General features: G+C 38.0%; 1 protein-coding gene across 1 annotated transcript in view; it reads right to left on the bottom strand.

The window, feature by feature from the left end:
- The window catches only part of EXOC4 (exocyst complex component 4), an 816,673-nt gene that overhangs the window by 215,095 nt on the left and 579,298 nt on the right, over positions 1-22,280 (bottom strand). Inside the window, exon 11 of the mRNA XM_081287653.1 lies at positions 16,773-16,992. Within this exon, the coding sequence (XP_081143779.1) occupies positions 16,773-16,992 (220 nt within the window). The remainder of the gene's footprint in view (positions 1-16,772; positions 16,993-22,280) is intronic.

Below are 22,280 nucleotides of genomic sequence, written 5' to 3'. Positions count from 1 at the left end.
TGTACACAAAGAGGGAGAGATTTCTAGCACCAATTTATACCCTTAGAGAATATGGGACATGTGCAAATTATGTTAGCCCAGATGGCTACTTTTGTTTTGTTGTTGTTTTTCCATAAAAGAACTCTTAGTATTGAATATTGAAGCTGGTTTAGGCCCCAGTATCACCTTCCCCAGTACAAAAACAAGAAGTAAGTAAGAAACAAATTTGCTGAGTCCATTTAGTTGTCATATTCATTTCCTTTTTAAATACTCCATTTTCCCTGTGTAACAGGAAAATTGTTTTTCCAATAAGGCAAATGGGTTATGATTTGCTCTCTGAAAATAAACATGTTATAAAATCCACTCTAAATCTCTATTTTATCATGCGTTATTTGTGTTCCATTTGTAACAGGCTATCTACTGTCATTTTGAGTTTACTTTATCCAACATCATAAGGATCTGACAGAGATGAATACCATGACTTAAAGTTACAGAGCCTACTCTGCTATTTTTTATATTTAATATCTTTAAGTTTTCAAGTTGGCAAGTTTTACCCCAACCACATTCAATACCTCTAAAGAGAAAAGAACTATTTTATGATCTTTCCTTCTAACCAATGGACAGAGAAAATTTTGATTTGTAAAAAATCATGTTAAAAATCACATGTGGGAATTGCTTGGAAAACAGCTTTGTGAGCTAGTAAAAATGATGTTATGTAAGAATTTGATAGAGGAGTTATCATTCCTTTAATAATAACTTTCTGTTGCTTAGACAATGTTTCCTCTGTCCCTAAACAGAATACTAAACTTAATAGCTAGAAAATATATTTTAAAAAGAAAAGAAAAAAAAATCATTTGTCTAAGTGCTTTCAAATTGGACCTTGTTCGATTTCAAGATGACACGCTGACTTCTGTCATAGAAAATGCATACCTTTTACCATTCCTCACCCTCCCAGTTAAATATGACAAAGAAGGAATGTGGTTATTACTTTATGAATTTTTTTTTGGAATGTCACCAAATGTTACAGGTAGGAGGAAATTCTGAAGAGGCCCAGCTGCCTCTGTGTGGAGATGAGGGGTTGAGGCCCAGAAGTTAAGTACACTGCCCAAAGTCATGTCACAGGTTGATGGAGGGTCCTGGAGGATAGTTTTTTTTTTTCCTTCATTCTTTTTAAATCTTTGTACTTCCTAATCCTTAGTCCTGTGCCTGGTACACAGCAGGCATTCAGAAATTATTTGTTCAATGGACTACAGACCCCTGAATTCTAGCCTCCAGTTTTTCCCATTGTACCCTGCCTGTTCATATTTAACAATGGATTAATCTCTCTTTTATCTTCCAAAAGAATCAGAAGTCACATTTCAAATTATGCTTTTACACAGGTATAATTAAATCTTTAAAAGGTGGGATGGCAAAGAAATTAGAGGCTAGAGTATAACAGGCATTTTACAACCTGCAGATGCCAACAGCAGGCAGCTCCCGCCCCACTCCGCCCCCTCTTCCCCCACAGTATAACGGCAATTATATTCCAGGGTGAATAATATAATTATCTAAATGAAACCAGAAAGAAAAAAAAAAAGCATACAACATAAAAGGATTAGCTGCTCAAGGACTTGTGGTTGGGGGAGGCAGGAGGATGGATCCAGGCTGACAATTTCATAAAGTAGCCATCAATTATTTAAATGATTGTGACTTTTCAGACAGCATTCTGGACAGCAAGGGAAAAAAAAAACACTATAAAATTTTGAAAACCATAAATTAGGAGAGAGATGCTTGTTATTTGGTTTTGGAGTGAAACGTGCTCTGCCTAGAGAAAGAAGTAAAAAGAAAGGCAAAGTCACCCTAAGTAGGAGGTGATTTAAAATGTTACTTTTCCTAAAGTTCAGCAGAACAAAATATTTTTCTTATAGTACAGTGTTGTGCTGTTAAAATCCAGTACAAATGAAACACTTGGCCCATGAGAGGAGCAGATTTTACACAGTACTACAAGTAGAACAGAAAGAGAATTGGGCCAGGAGAGGGACCTGGATTCTACCAGTGGAGCTGCCATTTAGCAGACCTTAGCAGAGCCTTGTCACCTTAGACAAGGCTTTTTGAGCCTGACCCCAGTGAAGGACATGGACTACTTTCTTAAGTATATTTCAGCTTTGACAATTCTACTGAAGTCAAGTTTTCAGATCATAGACTACCAATATCAGCTGGGAAAAAATTCATAACTCAGGTTTATACAAAAATCAGGCTTTTATTAAAAGAGCTATAATTTAGAAATAATATTTGCCCCATATGTATGAGTTTGGATACAACATTACTTATTGCTTTCTTATATTGCCACCATATAAGTAAATCGGTCCATGAGTATATGTTTGGGATTTAAAAGAAATAAGGAAATAGAATTAAATGAGCCTAAACTGTTTGCTATTACTTGAAGTATCTGTACCTGCTAAGCTAGATCTAAAGCAATTGATTATTTCTACCCAGGTATAAGATCTGCAATTGAGGTATCTGACCAGTAGTTTCATGAGCCAATTAGCTTGGTTTTCTCTGGATTTAACTAGTTAAGAGTAAAAATAGCTTTCAACTCAGTCACTTATGCTAATTTCTATAAAATGATTATATATTTTCCATAAAAAGCAGATATTATAAATATGTAACTAATCATATAAATATTTAACTCATGCATTTTAAACAAACATAGGGACTTTATATTCAGATGTCCAAGATTTAAAAAAAAAAAAAAACAGTTACCTAGGGACTAATTAAAAACATTCACCAACTAAATAATAGCATTATAAATTACAATTTATTTTTTTTCACTCTAAGAAAAATCTTTATTTTTTTCTTATTTATGTTTTATGCATCAAAAAGCTTTTGATCACTCTCTGCTTACGAATTTCTTGTCATGCTGACTGTTGAGAAAGTGCTTTCTGCACTCACACTTTGACCCCTCTGCCTATATTCCCACATTATTAACTCTTCTCTAAATGATAGATACATGATACCATGCATTTGTCAAAACCCACAGAACTTTAAGACAAAGTGAATACTAATGTATGCAAATTAAAAAAAGATCACTTAGGATGCCATGGGATCTCAGGATAGAATGTAGAATTAACAAAACCAATCATATTCCAAATGTATAAAATAACTTCTATGAAGGGAATGGGGAAAAAAAGGTGCTGCCCAAATCATTTTGGAGATTAGTTTTAGACTCTGTAAGACCTGTGGCAAAAAGAAAATGTACATAAGTATGGTATACTGGTTGCTAAGGATGCTTTTCACGAGGGTATAGGTTAGAAATTCTGATATTGCTATACATGCATACTGGAATCTAATAGTTAAAAAATGGGGGCAAAAAAAAAAAAAGGAAAATGGACGGGGAGATGTGCGGGGAGCCAGATTCCCACCGTTAAGCAAGAGAGGAGGCTAGAATGATCCATGTGGTAATGAATGAGAGTTGGATACATCAGCAGTTACATACAGAAAGATTTTTAGATATAGATACAAATATATACAAGGGTTAGAATACATACATATACTTCTTTCTTCTTTCAGCTGAGAGGGACTAGAAATAACGACATCCAAGTGGAACTAGAAATACCAGAAATAATGATAAACTCAAGCAGCAAGAAGCCTACCAAATCCCCAGATTTTGAATTCTAATACCATTCTCCAATAATCAAACAAACATACATACTGGGTTTTTTAAAAAAATAGATGACTTTCAGATCAGGACAGGAACCTTAGAAGCCTGGAACATCTTTCAGTGCTAATAAGTAAGGAAGTGCTTCAAATACAGAAAACAACAAAACAGCCAAAACCAATGATGTGGACATAGGCGATATAAAAGTCAACTGAAAGAACTCCTGATGGTCAAAACAGGAACAATTAGAGCAACAAACTGAAGTAACACTTAATTATAACCCAAAATACGATTTATGAGTCCATGTTGGTATAAATAAATGATTGAATGAATACAAAGATGGAGAAGAAATGACAAATCTCTTAAGTAGAAGCATTCCAAATAATTTTTGCAGATACTCCGCCTTCAAGAAGTGGGGCATACATACCTCCCTGCTCTCCGATGGGTAAACTGGCTTCCCTCTAAACAGTACAGTATGTAAAGGGATGAAAAAAAAAAGAGTTACTTTATAGTGAAAAAAATCTGATAAGCATGGCCAAAGATAAGTGACCAAGGCACTCAGCCATCCCTATAGTCTACACCCCTAGGATGGTGTCCAAAAGCACATAAGCCCAGTGAGACCATGAGAAAAACATCAGATAATCCCATACTGAGGACATACTACAAGATACTTAACCAGATTTCCTTAAAACTATCAAGTCATCAAAAAAGGAAAAGCAGAAAACTTTTACATCCAAGAGAATCTAAGGAGACATAAAAATTAAATGTCATGTGGTATTGTGGATGACAGTCTGGAATTGAAAAAGAATATTAGGTTAAAAATCAAAATAAAACAATAAAAAAAACCAACAAGGCAGTATAAGTAAAGCATGGGCTTCAGTTAATAATAATGTATCAATATTGGTTCATTAATTGTAATAAATGAACCATAGATGTTAATAATAAGGAAACTGTATGTGGGGCATATGGGGACTCTGTATTATCTTTGCAACTTTTCTGTAAATCAAAACTTTTCCTAAATGGAAAGTTTAATTTTTAAAAAAACAATTTGTAGTGGTACTTTCCTTGCAAACAAAATAGGTTAATTTTTATATACTCTTATATACTTTTATATACTTATATACTCCCTAAATATGTAAACCAGAGAATACCCTTTGACATAGCTGTTGGCAATTTCCATTTTATTCATTCAACAAGGTATTCCTACTATGAGCCAAAAAAAATTTTTTTTTTCTCTTGGCTCTAAAGAAAAACTTTGAAAGGACTGAAGCAAAGGGTACTCTGATTTGGGAGGTAAGAGATTGACTGCCAATCCAGCCCTGTCTGCTCAGACAGGCTCCTCAGTCTGGTAAAGCTTTGGAAACCATGGGCAAACACAGCCAGCAAGGTCTCCAAAGCATGTATGCAAGCACCGGATAGGCAGACTTGACCTTGGTATGACCAAGGGGACAACCAATTCAGAAATGCTTTGTGGAACAAAAAGGAGAAAGCAATTAAGTTCTTGTGGGTTGAAACAGGGCAAAAAGAAGTAGTGTGTGTCCAACGAGGGGAGGTAGAGAATGGCTCCCATTTAAGTGCAGTTATCTGAATTTGACTTTGTAGCTATTTGCAAGTGAATGCTCAGGGTATTCTGGCCTCCACAGATATGACCATCCATCATGGGAATAGCTGTAACTATGGTAGGGAGAAGAGTAGATAAAAATGAGGAAGAAAAGGAAAGGGAAACCAGAAGCCTACATGATTTTTTTCCCCCAAAAGACTATTTCTAATATGCACAATCCAAAAGGACATAATGACATAGATAACCTGCTAATAAGCGAGCTGCATCTTGCCTTTTCCCCACGGCAGGACTTTAACTGACAGAGCTTCTGTGTGTCTAGAAAGGTAATAAATGAGAAATGTACAGCTTAATCTTTAAACAAATATGAATGTGTTACAGCTAAATGGTGCTTCCTGCAGACACAGAGGTGATGACGAACTTCATCTAGGGATGGCCTTTGAGGCTCAGGAAGAAAAACCTGATGGAGATTTATGAGTACAATATTTATTCCAGAAAGTCAGTCTATTGGGTTTGTTTGGTTGATTAGGACAATCAATCAAAAGAATGACTTCAAATGCTGAGCTCAGCAAAATCTGGGGCTTACCATATCGAGCAGCCTTGAGGTCATTACCCAAAGCTTCAGCCTAGAGTGAAACAAAATACTCATAGGAAACTCTGTCTCTCCTTCAGCCCTGGATCACTGAAGGCTGCCTTGGCTGCCTCTGTGAGCCCAGCTCTCTGTCCTCTACTGGGTCCGTCTATGGTAAGCCCACTCTTCCTTCAAAGCACATCCATGTGAGCAGGTCCATTCTCTTACACCTTTCATGACTGTATATCTTCCCAGTTAGTTGGTCTGCTCAAAATCTCAGATATTTGCTATAGTTTTGTGTCCCTGATAACCTGAATTCTCACTCTCCATCCATTGCTTCACTCAGCTGGATCACTCTCCCTCTTCATGACAGCACGATGGCCAGTTCTACCTTCTTTGTCCCATGTTTGGACGCCTTCTCCATCTCTGCACATCCTATAACACCCAAGGATCCACTTCTTGCCTAAGGTCTGGTCTCTCTTGAATACTCTAGCATTCAGTGTGCCCCTCCTCAACTTCTACAGTGTGAATCTTCTGAATCACCATATTCCGTGCTCAATTATAAACTGCCCTGTACTGTTTTTGGATTTATAGGTGAGAGGAATTCTGATTTCCTAGTTTGGCTGATTTCCTTCTAAACTGCTGAGAAGTGACAGTCCTGCTTTAAATTCATCTGGTATTTCTGTATAACATTGTCCAGTGATAGCACAAAGCAAATGTTTAATAAATAAATATTAATTACTTAGCTTTATTAGAATTTCAACCATTAAAATTACTGAACTGTGCCATGTCACTCTTGTTCTAGGGCTTAAACCAAGCTATCTTAGATGCCTATACCAAGATTAGATGCACACAGGTTCTGAGTAGGACAGGATCCTTGAAAAGCATAAAGAAAAACAGCTGCTTTCCTTGAACAGTTCATCTGACAGAGCCATTTAACTTTCAAGCTGAGACAGTCTTCTTTTTCTCTCTTCATTTTCTCACTAGAACATCTCTAAGCCAGAGCTGCAACATCCAGTCAGGGCAAAAAAGACTTAGGATAAGAACTTCAAAAATTCCCTAGGTACAGCAGTTCTCTGTCTCCACTCATCTGGCTCAGACCAGTAATCCTGCCAGATCAGCAATTCTGCTGCTCCCAAGAATGATGACTATCATTTGCCTGGGCTGTTGAGCCAGGCTTTTCTCTCTTCTGAGTATCTTTTGATGGGATACTCTTCCTCTTCTCTAACATTTAAGGAAAAGAAATAAATCTGAAGATGCCTTTGTTAGCAAGTAAAGTCAAATATATTTCAGGCAAAGGCAGCTCTCTAAAGATCTGAGTGACAGAGTGTTAATGTAGTTCGGTTCCTGTCAGCAGATCTGTCTTAAGTCATTACCTTCTCTCCTGCTTATCCACCAAGGAGTGGGCTGAGGCAAGATCAAAATGGACAGCAGCCAATCAACGTCTCAAAATATTTATCTCAAATGAGTCCAGTTTCATAGAGCAGTCCAGGTGACAACTAAGCTGGCCATTAGTGGACCTACCTTTACTCATGATAGAAAGTAAATTCAGAGTCCTAGTTTAAAGCCAGAGCTTATCCCCATACTGATGTCATTCTCAAACAGGCTTGCACTCAAACTAGTTTCTTAGAACCAAGCAAAGCTGGTAAACAAGTGTCACCAGCTGTAATTACTTTTCTGTTCAGCTGTCCCTTGTGACTAAAGCCTTCCAGCTTGTTCTTTTGAAGCTGACCCCTTAACCCAGATGTAGTAGATGGATTTTTGAAAAAATGCATCTAAATTAAAATCTGTTCCAAATACAGTGTTTGAGATGATGGATTGCTGAAGAAAACATTTTGGAACAATGATTGACCCCAAAAAACAAAAAAATTGAGATCATATGGATCCTTACAAAATATACAAGGCTAGCAGCAGATGATTTTCTGCAGACAAAAGAAAAAAAAAACAATGCTTATTTCTAGTCCCTTTGGTATTACTCCAAATGCCTAGCTAGCTATCGTCTATATAAGTTGGTTTAAATATAGTTAATTTTTTTCTCTCCTGGCTCGCATAAAGCTACTTATAAAAATCTTGTTATCCAGGAACTTCTCTAAGAAAACCAGACAGATGAGATCCTATTTCTTTTTCTTTCAGAGATAAGACTATAAGTTAAAGACATTTATAAAAATTGAAGACAATTGTATAATGTGCCTGGACTGGCTATGTATAAAATCATTTCTCACCATCCCAGTTCACAACCTTCTTCATCAACAGTTAAGGGGACAAGTTCCTTTGTAATAAAATATTTATAAAGACCTTATTTGTAGATTAATCATAAGCATGAGCTGGTCAATTTCCTGTTCTACGATACTATTTAAAGGAGACATCTGGATGAGTTCTTTTAGAAGTTGAACACATTCAACAAAGCAACTACTTTCTCATGTTCAAATTTTCTACATAAGATATTAAAATCCTGTGAATAGCATCTTGATAAACTGCTTAGGGAGTGGTTGGGAATTCATTTCTGGGATAAAGGAATTAATATGACCAGGTTCAGATGTGGTATATGTATAATAAATATAGAAGAGTATCAATTGTAGAATCTGGGTGGTGATGATGTGGGTGTTCAGTGGACATTTTTCCAGCTTTTATGTATGTGTGAAATATTTTCATGATAAACTGTTCTTAAAATAACTTAATGATTGTCAGGTTCTTATGATGGTTTTCTAGTCATATGAAAAAAACTGTTGGTAAAGACTAGTGAAGCTTTTCATTTAAGAGAGAAATTTTTTATTTCTGCTTGTGTTTTAGCACCGTTCGTTCTCTTTAATGCTAAAGGATTTTTCTGGATGGAGCGATTATGTGAGCATGTGGACCAATACCAGTAAATATCAGAGAATACCTCAATATCTAGAGCACCTCCCCAAGTCCTGCTGAATACCTTATCCCATTGTACTTCTCGCTCCAGTCTGATGAGGCAGTTTGGGTAAGTATCATTCTCATTTTAGAGATGAGGGCTGGGAGTTCAGGGAAGGCAGCTGCCTGGCTTGTCCTTGGCTGCTACAGAGACCAGATTCATGCTTTAGTTGCTTTTCCCACCCCACCATGATGAAACTTAGCAGTAATTACTTTAAAAGATGGCTCTGAATCTTTTAAAGATTGCAACAAAAATTCTACACAGTTAAAATGTAGTAAATCAACAGGAGAGTTAACAACAGTAGCACAACTTGATGAAATGATCTGAAAACAGATGAATGTCCAAAGATCCTGAAAGTCCCCTGGGTAATGAAAGATTTAATTTGTTTAGCTGTCATAGAAGTGAACAGGTGAGTGTTGAAAACAATGGTGACAATCTAAACAAAGACAGGAACAAAGGGCCTCTTCTAGTACTCCACAAGTGGCTGCTCATGTGAGGCCCCTATTTGTCATGAAGAGGCCACACAATACAGCTAGTGAATAAATAAAATTATGGGTAAAACTCAAAATAAAACTGAGTGGTAAGTTGTGTTTCTTTAGGTATAGATATAAGTGAAGGAAGAGATTAGATCCCAAGACACGCTGGTTCTTTGGCCTATTTTAGCACAGTGAAACCATCAGCACCATCTCTCTGAGCTTACAAGGGGGATAAATCAATTGATCAGCTCCCTTTTCGACTTAATGATTTTCGTGATGACTTCCAGGAGACCTAAATGGGACTAATCTAGTTACACTAATAAAAGCTGAATCTATTCCATACCAGAAAGTGGAACGGCAACAACTGGCTGTGGTGCAAATGCCACTCAAAGGCAGCATTCCTCATATTAACATAATCTGATATGATGAAAACAATATGCTGTTACTGCTGGCCACACTTCCTTGGGAAAACAGAAGAGGTTACTGGCAGTGCATAGGCTTAGCTGGGGAGATAATAGGTTTGGGAATTGGTGTAATTATCTCTAGCAAATTATTATACTGTAAGCAGCTGTGTCCACCAACCTTCAATATGGCTCAACTAGAGCTTCAGCAATTACTCAGCCTCCTCAGATCGTTCCTTCATTTTAAACTTAGTGTCTAGATTTTATACCATCCTGGGCATGTTACTTGAAAGCAATATTTCTACACTGTTTTCTGACAGACGGTCTTGAGGGAAAATATTGCAAATTGAGTTTACTGTATTCTAAGTAACTTGCTTCTAGTTAATGACTGTAGTAAACTGGACAGTGTTGCTCCCCAAGATTCTACATGGAACCTCAGAATGGAAAAATGAGAACAGAGTCTTTGTGGATGTAACTAAGGTAAAAACTGGGATGAGACCATCAGGGTTAGGATGGATCCTAAATCCAATGCAAATGGCTTTATACAGGCCAGAAAAGGACAAATGAAGACACAGAAGAGACCATGTCGGGACTGAGGCAGAAACTGGAGTTATTCTGCCAGAGCTAACAAATACCAGAAGCCACCAGAAACTGGAAGAGGCAAGGAAGAGTCCTCCTCTAGAACTTTGGAAGGACTATGGCTTCAGAACTGTGACGGAATAAATTTCTGTTGTTTGAAGCCATCAAGTTTGTGGTAATTTGTTATGGCAGCCCAAGGAAACTAATCCACTAATCATCAATACTGTGTGCTGCTTCTGCTGCTATAAATGATCAGTAGATAAACTCCAGGAAAGGGAGAAAGGAGGTCAGAAAATACAATTTCTTGTGTCAGGCCAGGGTAGTGGGGGCCTGGAAAGAAAAGTGACTAGGTGGGTGCTAGAGTACAAAGAGCAAGCAGTGGGTAATCAGCAAGTCAGGATAAGGAGATGGAAAATGAAATCCAGGGAGATGGCAGGGGTTGGGGAGCCATCAGTAGAGGTCAGAGGTCAAAAGCCATAACAGTGAGATTAAGGAGCAGGCAGGTAACATAGGAGATCAGCCAATGCTGAAATCCAAGCCCATGTGACATGGGATAGAAAGAAGAGGGCATGCTTTACAATTGCTCCAGTTCACCACTGGAGTCTTCTTATGATATTTTATTATTCCCATCTTTAGAGAAAGAATGAGGTACAGAGAGGTTAAGCAATTTGATCATGAACAGATACTGGAATTTAAATCCATTTATGCCTGAATCCAAAACTTCTATACAAAGTTTGGTTCAATGTTATCCAACAGAGTACCCTGTTATATATTTGACTGAAGAAAGCCTCAACTATACTTTTTTTATGTTCTCTTTCTCTGGGCAATAACTGATTCCGTGGAGTAGAAACTTTAGGCCAGTGGTACTAATTCTGCCTGCATGTTGGGATCTTCTGAGTATTCTAGAAAACACTGATGCCAAGGCAGGCCCCAGCAGGGCAACTGATTGGAAGTGGGCAGAGGTATTTACAGGAAGCTCCTGGTGATTCTAATGGAGCTGAGAATCTGCCATGACGAGCCCGCAGGTGTAAGTGGGAAGTGTAGCTGGCTGAGGAGGAGGTGAGAGTGTGGTGTTTGCAGGCAGACTAGCTGTTGCACTTCTCAGAAGAGACTCTGACAAATACTAGGGCAGTGAGGAAAATGAAAATATGCTTTAAATGTTTCAAGACTGCTTAAAATTTTACTTGCACAGCTTATGTTTGTTCCTCCAGGGATGTGGGAATTTGAGCCTGAGCATTAGGAAAGCTGCCTCTGTCTCGAATTGCCTTACAGGAGCCAGGAAATGTGGGTTCTTCCTGCCTTTGAAAAGAACTTAGCAAAATTCAGAAATGTGCTAGACTAGGAAGTGGCTTCTGCTGCCACGACAAATATTGTTTTTACAATGTCTGAGGCTGTGTGAAACAAAGCGGAAAACTTATTTTTAGTGACTACTGTTGTTCACCACAAGGTTAAGAGCTCAGAACACCAGATCCTATTTGTTAACCTCAGGCCAGGCATGATGCTGCTGTATTAAGGACATGAACCTACAACCTCAGAGTGTATCAAAATCACCTGGAAGGCTGGTTACTTCAAAGATTCAGTGAGGTTCACTAATCTGTAGTTCTCACAAGCTCCCAGAGATGCCAACACTACAGTCCATGGCCCGTGCTTTGTGTTGTCCTGATCTAAGGCAATGCTTCTCAAACATTAATGGGCAGATAAATCAGCTGGTGACACCAGACATGCGCAGACTCTGATTCAGAGGTCTGGTGCTCTTGTCCACAGATTGCCCTTTAAGTGCCACTGGAGGTAGGACAGGTAACTTGTCTAGGGCCATTGTTCACAAATAGTTGTCCATTCATCAGTTTGAAAGGTAAAGAATAAAAAATTAAGCATTAGTCCCTTGACTCTTTAAAAACAACAACATAGAGGTACCAAAGAAGAAATAATCCCCAAACCCATGATAAACTAAAGAAAAAAAGTGATTACTCCAATTTTTCCTCATGTCTTAAGAACAATTTGTAGATTATGAGAGACATATAAGGTCTCCCTAAAGTGACTGTTCCAAAAATCCATTGTCTAGAATGCCAGACATGGATTTCCCAAATCCCATGTCCAGAATATGACTCAGGAAAAATGAATTTCTCCTAAGAGGTGTCCTTGGTTTAATTTGAATCCATATGCTTTACTTTACAAGGATGGAAACCATTTTCCAGAAAAAGGGATGGGTATACAGGGCTCTCAGATGATCAGCCCATGGCCAGAACTAGTCCTGACTTCATGCTATCAGCATGAGAAGCTTAAGAACTGTGCCATTTTAACTTAAGCAGTGTTTAGAATCTTAAATTCAGTATCAAAAACTTCATATCATGCAGGAAAATAGACACACACATCCTTGTACTAAGGAAGCAATCATTCATTCATCCATCACTCATTCATTAAATATTGAGTGCTTCCTCAATATTCAAGTTATTTTAAGAGTCTTCAAGGAACTGGAGAGAACCAACTATGGCAAATATCCAAGCTCTTCTGTGTGTTATAAAGTGCTTCAGATGCTGGGGAAAGAGATGGTTTGGTGCTTTACTTCTTTGTGAGTCAGTACAAAGAGAGTAAATGATTTAGAGCTGTGCTTTTCAACGTGGTGAAAGTCTAGTTTGTTCCCTCAATATATTTCAGATAGGCACCTTTGTGAAATGCAATAAAAATAAATTAGTAGAAAAGAAAAATTTAAAACTCACAAAAATGTACAAAACATTAAGTCCCTCTGTTTTTGTCTTGACAATGTCAAATTGCGTATATATATATATACACACACACACACACTTACCTTCAAATTCTCTGTGTCTGAGATACCTGCAACATATAACTTGCAGACAAACATGATCCTTACTATAATTTGAGTAGAACAGGCTTATAGCACAGATTCCAGGGTTATACTGCCTGGGTGTGAATTATAATTTCACTTTTGCTAGCTATATGATGATGGCCTAATTATTTAATTTCTTAGTTTCTCACTTTTCTAACTATAATAAGATCCTCACAGAAGTTCCTGCCATACAATCAAAGCACTTATAAGTTAACACACATAAAGCACTCAGAATAGTTCCAGCTCATGGAAAATGCTACTGAAGTGATATCTGCTAACATTACCAATTACCTACTATTAAGATTGCTGCCATTACTAGTATTACTTCTATTATTTCTACCAGTACTACTTTGCTGTATCATTTTGGGCCAATACTTGCATAGCTGTTTCACTTATAAAATTATATTTGTATTCTCTTCCTTCCTCTTGACTTCCTTCCTTCCCTTCTGTGGGATCTGCGATGGCAGGTGAAATCACTGGTGGGAAAGCATGCTAGCACCCATGGAGATGCCCGCTCATAATATGAGTTCTGTAATGCTCAGAAGCCATCTCAGAGGCATAGGAACACTGGTGCTCTCTTCACAGGACACCCATGCACTGCATCTGCCTATCATTAAACAGATAAAACAGCATTAAGACATCTGTCCTTCCTCTTCCCTGAGGAATCGGGCTGGGCTGACAACAGATGACACTGGGTGCTTGCCTCAAGGAAAAGGCATGTCCTCCCTTCTATTCTTTGACCAAACATCCGTCTAGTAGAGGGCATAACTGTAAAGGACATATTTATGCTTCATGTAATTGAATACTTAACCCACCTGCATCTTTCACATAAGCATATATTTTTCCAATTCCCTTCTTAACTTTTGTTTTGGATTCTCAGTTCACATTTCTGAGAATTATTTCTTACTTTATTCCCCCAGACTAGTTACCTATGATTATTTGAGAATAAAAACATAAAGAGACACAGAAACAGTGAAACATGAGCATGGGAAATCATGATAGAAGACAATTTATAAGGCAAGAGAAGTTCTCAGCATGGGAAAGGAAAGATAAGCATCTCCTCATTTGCTTTTTAAATCTTGTAACTCTGAGACTATTAAACAAATGTATTATCTGCACCTCCAGCACCTTGCATTTTCATAAAATAAAATTTGGATTGAAAAAAGAGAGAGGGCAACAAAATAACTCAATAACAAAACAGGTGTTTTTATCTCCAAAAACAAATTTAGAGGCTAATAGCTTGAATGGCCTTAGTCTCAAGATTTACTTACTTACATATAATTATATCCTGACAAGGTCAAAGATGGAACAGGTGAAATGGAGTTCTTTCCGAGTCTCAGAACAGAGTAATTGATTTAAAGGACAAGAGGCGCAGTTACACATACAAGATGGCTGGTGACGAGGTTGGGAGTGATCTGACAGGCACATCAGTGCACTGCCCAGAGATGACACTCAGATGGCAGCACATGGCCTGACACAGCCCAGATTGCAGTCAGCTAGTGATAAGTTTTAATGTTTCCTTGCTATTCAAGCTGAAAACAATCATGTTTAATAAGCCAGAATCTCTAGTTCACAGATCCCCTGGTAGTGCCCTGTTGCCTTTTTCCCCTCTCAATCTCAGTACACTAAGCATGTTCAAGTTGCTCTATGTGGCATATAGCACAACACTTCAGGGAAATAACTAACGAATGGGTTTCTCATGAAGGAGACTAACATGGCCAGACAAAGCAGGACAGTAAACATGTTTTTGCCATTATCTCTCATTTTCCCATTCTGACTCTGCAGGTATTTATGACTCTCAAAACTTACTTACTGTGTCCATCCATCTACCCATGCATGCATGAATGCATTCAAAAATTATTTATTGAGCATTTTCCTGCTGTCTGATACTCTATTATGCTTTTGCAACTTACCTTTTAGTGGGGGAAAAACCCAGAAATTAAACAAGTTAGCAAAATTAATAAATACAGTCATGATAAATGTTGAGGACAAAAACAAAAACAACCTATGTTGGGGTTGGGGATGTAGATCAGTGATAGATACCTAGCCTAGGGTGTGCAGGGCCTTGGGTTCAATCCCCAGCACGGCAGGGCCTTGGGTTCAATCCCCAGCACGGCAGGGCCTTGGGTTCAATCCCCAGCACGGCATAAATAAATAAATAAATAAATAAATAAATAAATAAATAAATAAATAAATAAATAACCAAATACAATAAAAAACCCAAAGTGTTAAAACAGTGATTGAGGAGACTCCTTTGGGGTTCTGACAAAGAGTAGTTGATTCAGATGATTCAAATGAAGAGAGAACTCACAGAGGCATGGGCAGGGTGGAACAAAGCATCAAGGGATAGTGAGGCATTCGGAGACCAGTAACAGCAGAAAGCTGCAATCAAGGGACAAGGAAGAAATGGTGTCACCAGAGACCAAGCTGTGAAGGAAATGTCACCTGGTGGGACCTCTGGTTATGGAGGGATGCACCCACAGCCAGGACCATGATCCAAAGTGGGGAGGAAAGGGAGAAGAACAAACTCAACCTTGTTCTCCTCACCCTCCACCACCTCAGCTGGTGTTTCTTATTGAAAGAACCTGATCACAGCCATGTGGCAAGTGACACAGACCATAGGGTTTAGCTGTAGTATTGAAAACACACGGGAGGTGAAGAATGGATGAAAATCAGGAAAGGGGAGCTACTTAGGTGGGGCAGTCAAGAAAGACCTCTCAGTGGAGGTGGCATGTCAAATAAGATGCAGAAGTTCCCCACTATGCAAAGAACCATTATAGAGTAGACCACAGATGGAGCAGTGAACACACTCCTTTGCCATTTCCCCTTCTCCACACCCAAGACTCAGTATAGGTCCTTCATCAGGAGCATATCGAACACAGGCCCAGATAATCCAAATGAGCATCTTCCTAAGTGTGAGGCCTCTGTTCAAAATTCTTTGTATCATAGAAAAGTTTGCTTATAAAAAATGCTCATAACTAGGATAATTCCCTAAGATCCCACAGGTAACTGAAGCAAGTAAAACTCCCCTCCAGCTTCTCCTGAAGAACTTGAGTCTTCTGTACCTTGAATATCACCACATTGTGTAATTTCTGTAAACATGGGCTTTATGCCCATTGTTCCTTTAAATGAAGAAACCCCATATAAAGTTACAAACTTCACCCATAATTTAAAATTGTTCTAATCTTCTATTAGTTTTATATTCATCTCCAAGTCACCAGCCTAAATGTGTATAATATATATATATTTCAAATTTATTAATCAAAAGTATCTATAGATTGTTTAATTTCTACTGCTCCCACACCATTTTTTTATGAAGTCAAAGTAGAACTTTCAAAGTTAATGAGATCATTACTTGAATTAAATGGTCTCACTTGTAAAAGTCAGTTTACTGGTTCAAATTCACCATGAACTAGTCAAGTTATTTACAGCAAGTCTGCTGTCAAATGGTGCAGAGGGTTTCCGGCTGGTAATTGAGGTTAGGTAGGGTGACTGAATTCCTTCCTGTTAATCCTTCATACTCTGGGATGCATTTACAAATAGAAAAAGAAGGCCTTTCAAGGACAAATTCCAGCAAATAATGAAGGGTTGACTTTGTGTTAATGAGACTCAACATTTCCCACAAAGTTAACCAGTTTTTTTCTTAAAGATCTTAAGGAAATTCCAACTATGTTAGACCTAAATTTCCCTAGTGCCTGTTTAATTTATTTCCTCTTATTTCGTCCCTGCTGAATATGGAAACAGATGGTAATCCTCCTTCTTTAATTCACAACTCTTGCCAAGCCAATAAAAATTGCTGATAAAATCAGTAAATTCTGGAAGATTATTACCTGTAGGAGAGGCCGCTGCACCCCCAACACCTTCATGGTGTCTGCATTAGCGAGGATCTTCAAGGGGTCAGATGTTTTAGTGACTCCTTCAATCTCCTTGTTGATCTCAGCCAAGACCTGACTGAGGAAGATGTTTTTGATGTACATGGTGAGAAACTCTCGAAGAGGGCACTGTTTGGCTGGGCCAAGCCCCAGGGCGTGCTCAATCTCCTGAATAAATCTGGAAGACAGAGTAAAAAGGTTGTTAAATATATCAGAAAAATATTTATATAAACATGACACCACAACACATGTCCATGGAGAGAGGTCAGCACGCTAGCATTCATCTAGGCATGATTTTCCTTAAAAAAATTATTTCACTTATTAAATAGAAATAGGATTAAATAGAAAAAACATGACTTCTAAACTAGAGTAGAAAGAGGAGAGAACTAAGGCTGCATGTGGCAAAGGAAGAGTATGATAAACAGAAATCAAACTGATGACACAAATCAAAGAGCACACCTACAAATAGTACATATTGCTCACTGAAGCCATCACAGGAACACCTATAAACATTGAGAGAGAGAAGGCAGATTCAGGAGAGAGGATAAAGGATACTCTTTTGTGTGTGTGTGTGTGTGTGTGTGTGTGTGTGTGCGCGCGCGCGCGCGCGCACACACACACATTGCTGGAGGTTGAACCCAGGGTCTTGTGCATACAAGGCAAGCACTCTACTAACTGAGCTATATCCTCAGCTCAAAAGATACTCTTTAAATTCATGATGATAAATCAGTTTGGAGGTTGAGGAGGGGAATACGATGGGAGCTGCAGGGCAAAGAATATAAAATTTATTTTTAATGTTTTATTTCCTTTATTAAAAACACTCGATGCATACACAACAAAATGTTAATAATGGTCAAGTCTCAGAGATGAGTATGCAGAGTTTTTTTACATTATTCTTATACTTTTTTAAAAAAGAGGCAGCCCTTGCATCGTATGGTTTGATATGCACAAATTTAACTTACTACGGTTTCCTTAGATAGTATCATTGCCCTACATGATTTAAATTCCATAGTATCACAGTAGAGTTACCACAGTATATTAAGTCTGAGTAATTGCATAAAGTCAAAACTATGTTGCCAGCTCTTCTGAATTCTCTAAGTAACAGCCTTGCATCGTGATCGGTGAACAATCACATGGCTTTTTCCAAGTCTACTGGTAACTGGTCATGGCAAGACAGCCTCATGACACAGTCCATAGGGCTCCACTGGAGCATGGAAAATGCACTGGCTATTCCGTTCATGTGCAGGCAGCCAAGTGTGTAGTTGTGTTGTCTCTTTGTCTCCCAGTGATAGGCCCATGTGACATTTTATAAAAATGGATAATTGAAAGAGGGAATTGGAGAACAAAGATAAAAGCACAGCAAGAAAACTAAAAGTGATGGCATTGGAAGTGAAAACTGAACTGAATGTAAATAGAGCTAGAGAAGACACAGATGACTGAGGGGATGTTGACACTGCTGCCATTGGAGGGACACATGTTGCCAGAACAAAGGGGAGTTTCTCAACATCAGTGAGGAAAGTGCTTGTGATGAAAGGAAGGAAGAGGATGAAGAAAGATGGGATGCCAGAGGAAGGGATGCTGGCAAAAAGCTTCACATTAGAATTCGTGTAGATATTTCACAACAACAAAAAAGGATCAAATGCTGGCAGCTGATCCAAATGTAGACGGATATGACAGTTTTGCAAGACATGGAAAAGACTCCCACCCTGTCTCCCTAAGTAATGAGATGAAGGTGGAAACCCTGTTCAAACTACTCTCGCTAAGGTTGTCAAGAAGAAATAAAACACTTTAATTCTCATTATGGTTTAGATCTGGAATGCCCCCAAAAGCTCAGGTGGCAAAGGCTTGGTCCTCAGGCTTCAGAGGTGGGGATTTGTGGAAGGCATTGGATATGAGGGCTCTGACTTCATGAATGAATTAATCCTTGAGGAATTCATAATTTGATGGCTTTATGGAGACATTAAATGAAACTATAGGAGGTAGGGCCTAGTGGGAAGAAGTGGGTGACTAGGGGTGTGCACTGGAAGGGTTTATTTCTCTCTAGTCCCAACTCTTCTCTTTTTGTACTTTGCGATGTCCATGAGATAATCAGTCTGCTCCACCATGTTAATACAATGGAGACAAAAAATCATGGATGGAAGCCTCTGAAACCATGAGCCAAAACAAATCTTTCCTACTCTAAAGGTAGATTTTCAGGGATGGGGATGTGGCTCAAGTGCTCGCCTAGCATGCATGAGGCACTGGGTTTGATTCTCAGCACCACAAAAAAAAAAAATAAAATAAAATAAAGATATTGTGTCAACCTAAAACTCTAAATAAATAAATATTAAAGAAATAAATAAATGAATAAAGGTAGATTTTCTCAAGTATTTGTTACAGTGATAAGAAGCTAACATAATTCTTAATGTTTCTAATGTTATAGTTTACTAAATATATCTTAGTTTTTTTATTTTTCATTCCTCTATTCACTTATAAATATCAGTTTAAGAGTCCTTAGTGTTTTGACCAAATTTTTTAAACTACTGTGATTTTTCTCATTGCTTCACATGGTTTTCACTGGCTTGGTCATTTTTAGCATTCTACAGTGCTGTGTAAAGCAAGGGCTGCCTTTAAACTTTCCTTACAAAGGAGAAGGAGGAAAATGAAATGAAATAGAGACAGGTGTGGCAGCACACACCTGTAATCCCAGTGACTCAGGAGGCTGAGGCAGGAGAATTGCATATTCAAGGCCCTTCTCAGAAACTTAGGGAGACCCTGCCTCAAAATGAAAAATAAACAGGGCTGGGAGTGTAGCTCAGTATAGTATAGCACTCTTAGGGTTCCATCCCTCATATTGAAAAAAAAGGACAAGATGAGTAACCAACTGGGAAGATGCATGTCCAACTCATATTACAGATGGTGGCTAGAAATCAAAATGAAAACCCTAGACAATTTAGTAGAAAACTGAAGAAAGGACATGAAAATACCATTAATAATAAAAGAAATACAGTGGCCAGTAAACATAAAAAGATGCTTAGCCTCATTCATAACAAGAAAAATGCAAAGTAAGCCATACTGAGACACCAATTTTTACACCCATGCAATTGTCCAAATTCCAAAAGTTTCAAAATATCCTTTATTGGTGCAAATGCAGAGGAAAAGGTATGCTTATGTAACATTGATGGGAGGGAAACATGGCATAGCACTAATATAGGGCAGTTGATACTACTATCTTTCAAAATTACAAATACATTTCCTTTTGACCCAGAAATACCACTTCTGGGAAATTCTTCGGACAGCTATTCCTGAATAAGGACACTCAACATTTAACATTGTTTTTTTATGGCAAAAGACTAGAAACATCCCCAAAGTCCATCAATTAGGGGAAAATGAAACTATGGTGTACTACATAGTGGAACACAAAAGCTTTTGATGAACCATGTGAAAAGATCTCCAGGATATATTGTTAAGTGGCGGGGGGGGGGGGGAGTAAGTGGAGATCAATAGCTATTTGGGAATGTTTACTATAATGACCTCTCTATAAAAATTATATATCCTCATTTGTTTACTTTAACATAAAGACACCCAGGGTCGTTTTACAAAACACGAAGGGGCAGGGGTGAAGTCTGGAGGAGGAGTGGGAATGAGACTTTCAATTATAACTTTTTAAAATCATTTGATTGTTAAAAGTTGTGAATGTATTAGCTGCTTGATTAAAAATTAAATTACAAAGTTAAAAAATTACCTACACGTATCAAAGACTATATTTCATAAATTGCTATGTAATTAGATCACATTTAAAGTTTGGTGTATAAATAATTATTTAAGTTAGCTTTCAACCTAATAGTTTCTTCTACTTATTAAATTAACAAATTACAGATAATCTTGCATATCACCAGTTAAATACTCTACTAGCCCTGGTGTGTGTGAGTGTGTATGTGTGTGTGCGTGTGTGTGCGCGCGCGCGTGTGTGCGTGCGTGCTGGAAAGGGGGTGGCATAGTATTTATTGGATCATCATAATTAGAAAAATCAACCCAAAAATTCTGAAAAGAAAGTAGGAATTGAGAAGCAAGAGAAACAACAATAAGACTTCTTACTTGATGTTATCAACATGGAAAAGGAAGTAAAAAGCTTGACCTTGAACAAGAGCTCATGATTCTTTCAGAAGAGGGTGAATTGAAGAAGCAAGAGGAAAATGGAGAAATAAAAGTAGTTAACCAGGGCCATAATTTTAAGTTCTTCCAACCCCATATCCTGCAGGCTAACCCCTTCTGATCTCATCTAACTCCCAGAGAAATCCCCCACCCAGGTGCATCCAGGTCTCCTTGGTCTGCTTCCAAACGATAACTGCTCTTATTAATTTGCTAATGAGTAAATACATCAAAATTCCTTTTATTATTTTTTTAAATCAATTCTAGAATTCCCATTTATTTTCTTCAAACAACTTAGAATGAGAGTTTTCTAAGCAGAAAGTACTGGTTATATTTTCAAAAAGTTCTTAAACATTAGAACACATATTTTCCTAGTCAACCTATTCCTAACAGACTAATGAAGTCTCTAAACTATCTACATTTTCTTTTTTTCCAGTGTCTATTTGTCTTTGGTGTCCCTACAATATGTGACTGCTCCAAGTGCCACAGACAAAGGGGGCCCATCACTTGCTGCTGAGTGATTTTTTTTCAAATAAAAATCATTCATTTCCTAAAGCACACTCATCAGTCTCCAAAGACACTTCCAGGTTGATATTGTCATCTCTAACTGGAGGGGACCTATTCAACATGTTTCCAAATCTGCTTTCAGAACCCTGAGAGACCTCAAAGTGCAGAAAGCGTGAAACATGGGTGTGTGTGTGTGGCGGGGGGGGGGGGGGTGCGGAGAATGAAAGAAAAAAAATAGGGCTGTCTCACCAGCCCCTTCTTTAGTCAGAGTGGGTAGAAGGATTGGTACTAGTGGCTGGGTCGGGGCAGGGTGGTGGTGGGGATGTTGATCAAAGGAGACATTGTTTTAGTTAAGGAATAAATTTAAGAACTCTATTGTATAAAATAGTTAATAATAAAATATATTTGAAAATCACAGAGAATGTAGTTAAATTTTAAGTATTCGTCCTAAAAAAATGGTAAATATATGAATGATAACTCTGTTAATTAGCTCAGTTTAGCCATCAGAAATGTATATTTGAAAACATTGTGCTACATACTATATACATAAAACTTTGTCAGTTTCATTATAATAAATAAAAATTACAATAATAAATTTTAAAAATGAGAAGCTATTTGGGCAAACTGCCCTTTCTTGGGCAGAAAAGACATGGAAAATGAGCTTTTCTAGCCATCTGAGAGGCAAACCTCATTCACTGTACCCACTGTCACAGTAGCAAGGAACAATGTAGGGAAGCAGAATGTTAACAGCACAGAACTCAGAGTAGGTACTCCAGAGTCTGGATCTGGAAGGAACCATCTTGGGCAGATCACTTAGCATCTCTTAGC

This window comes from Spermophilus citellus (genome assembly GCF_964194105.1).
Source record: "Spermophilus citellus genome assembly, chromosome: 3".
Taxonomy (NCBI): Eukaryota; Metazoa; Chordata; class Mammalia; order Rodentia; family Sciuridae; genus Spermophilus; species Spermophilus citellus.
This window is presented reverse-complemented; position numbering and strand designations above follow the sequence as displayed.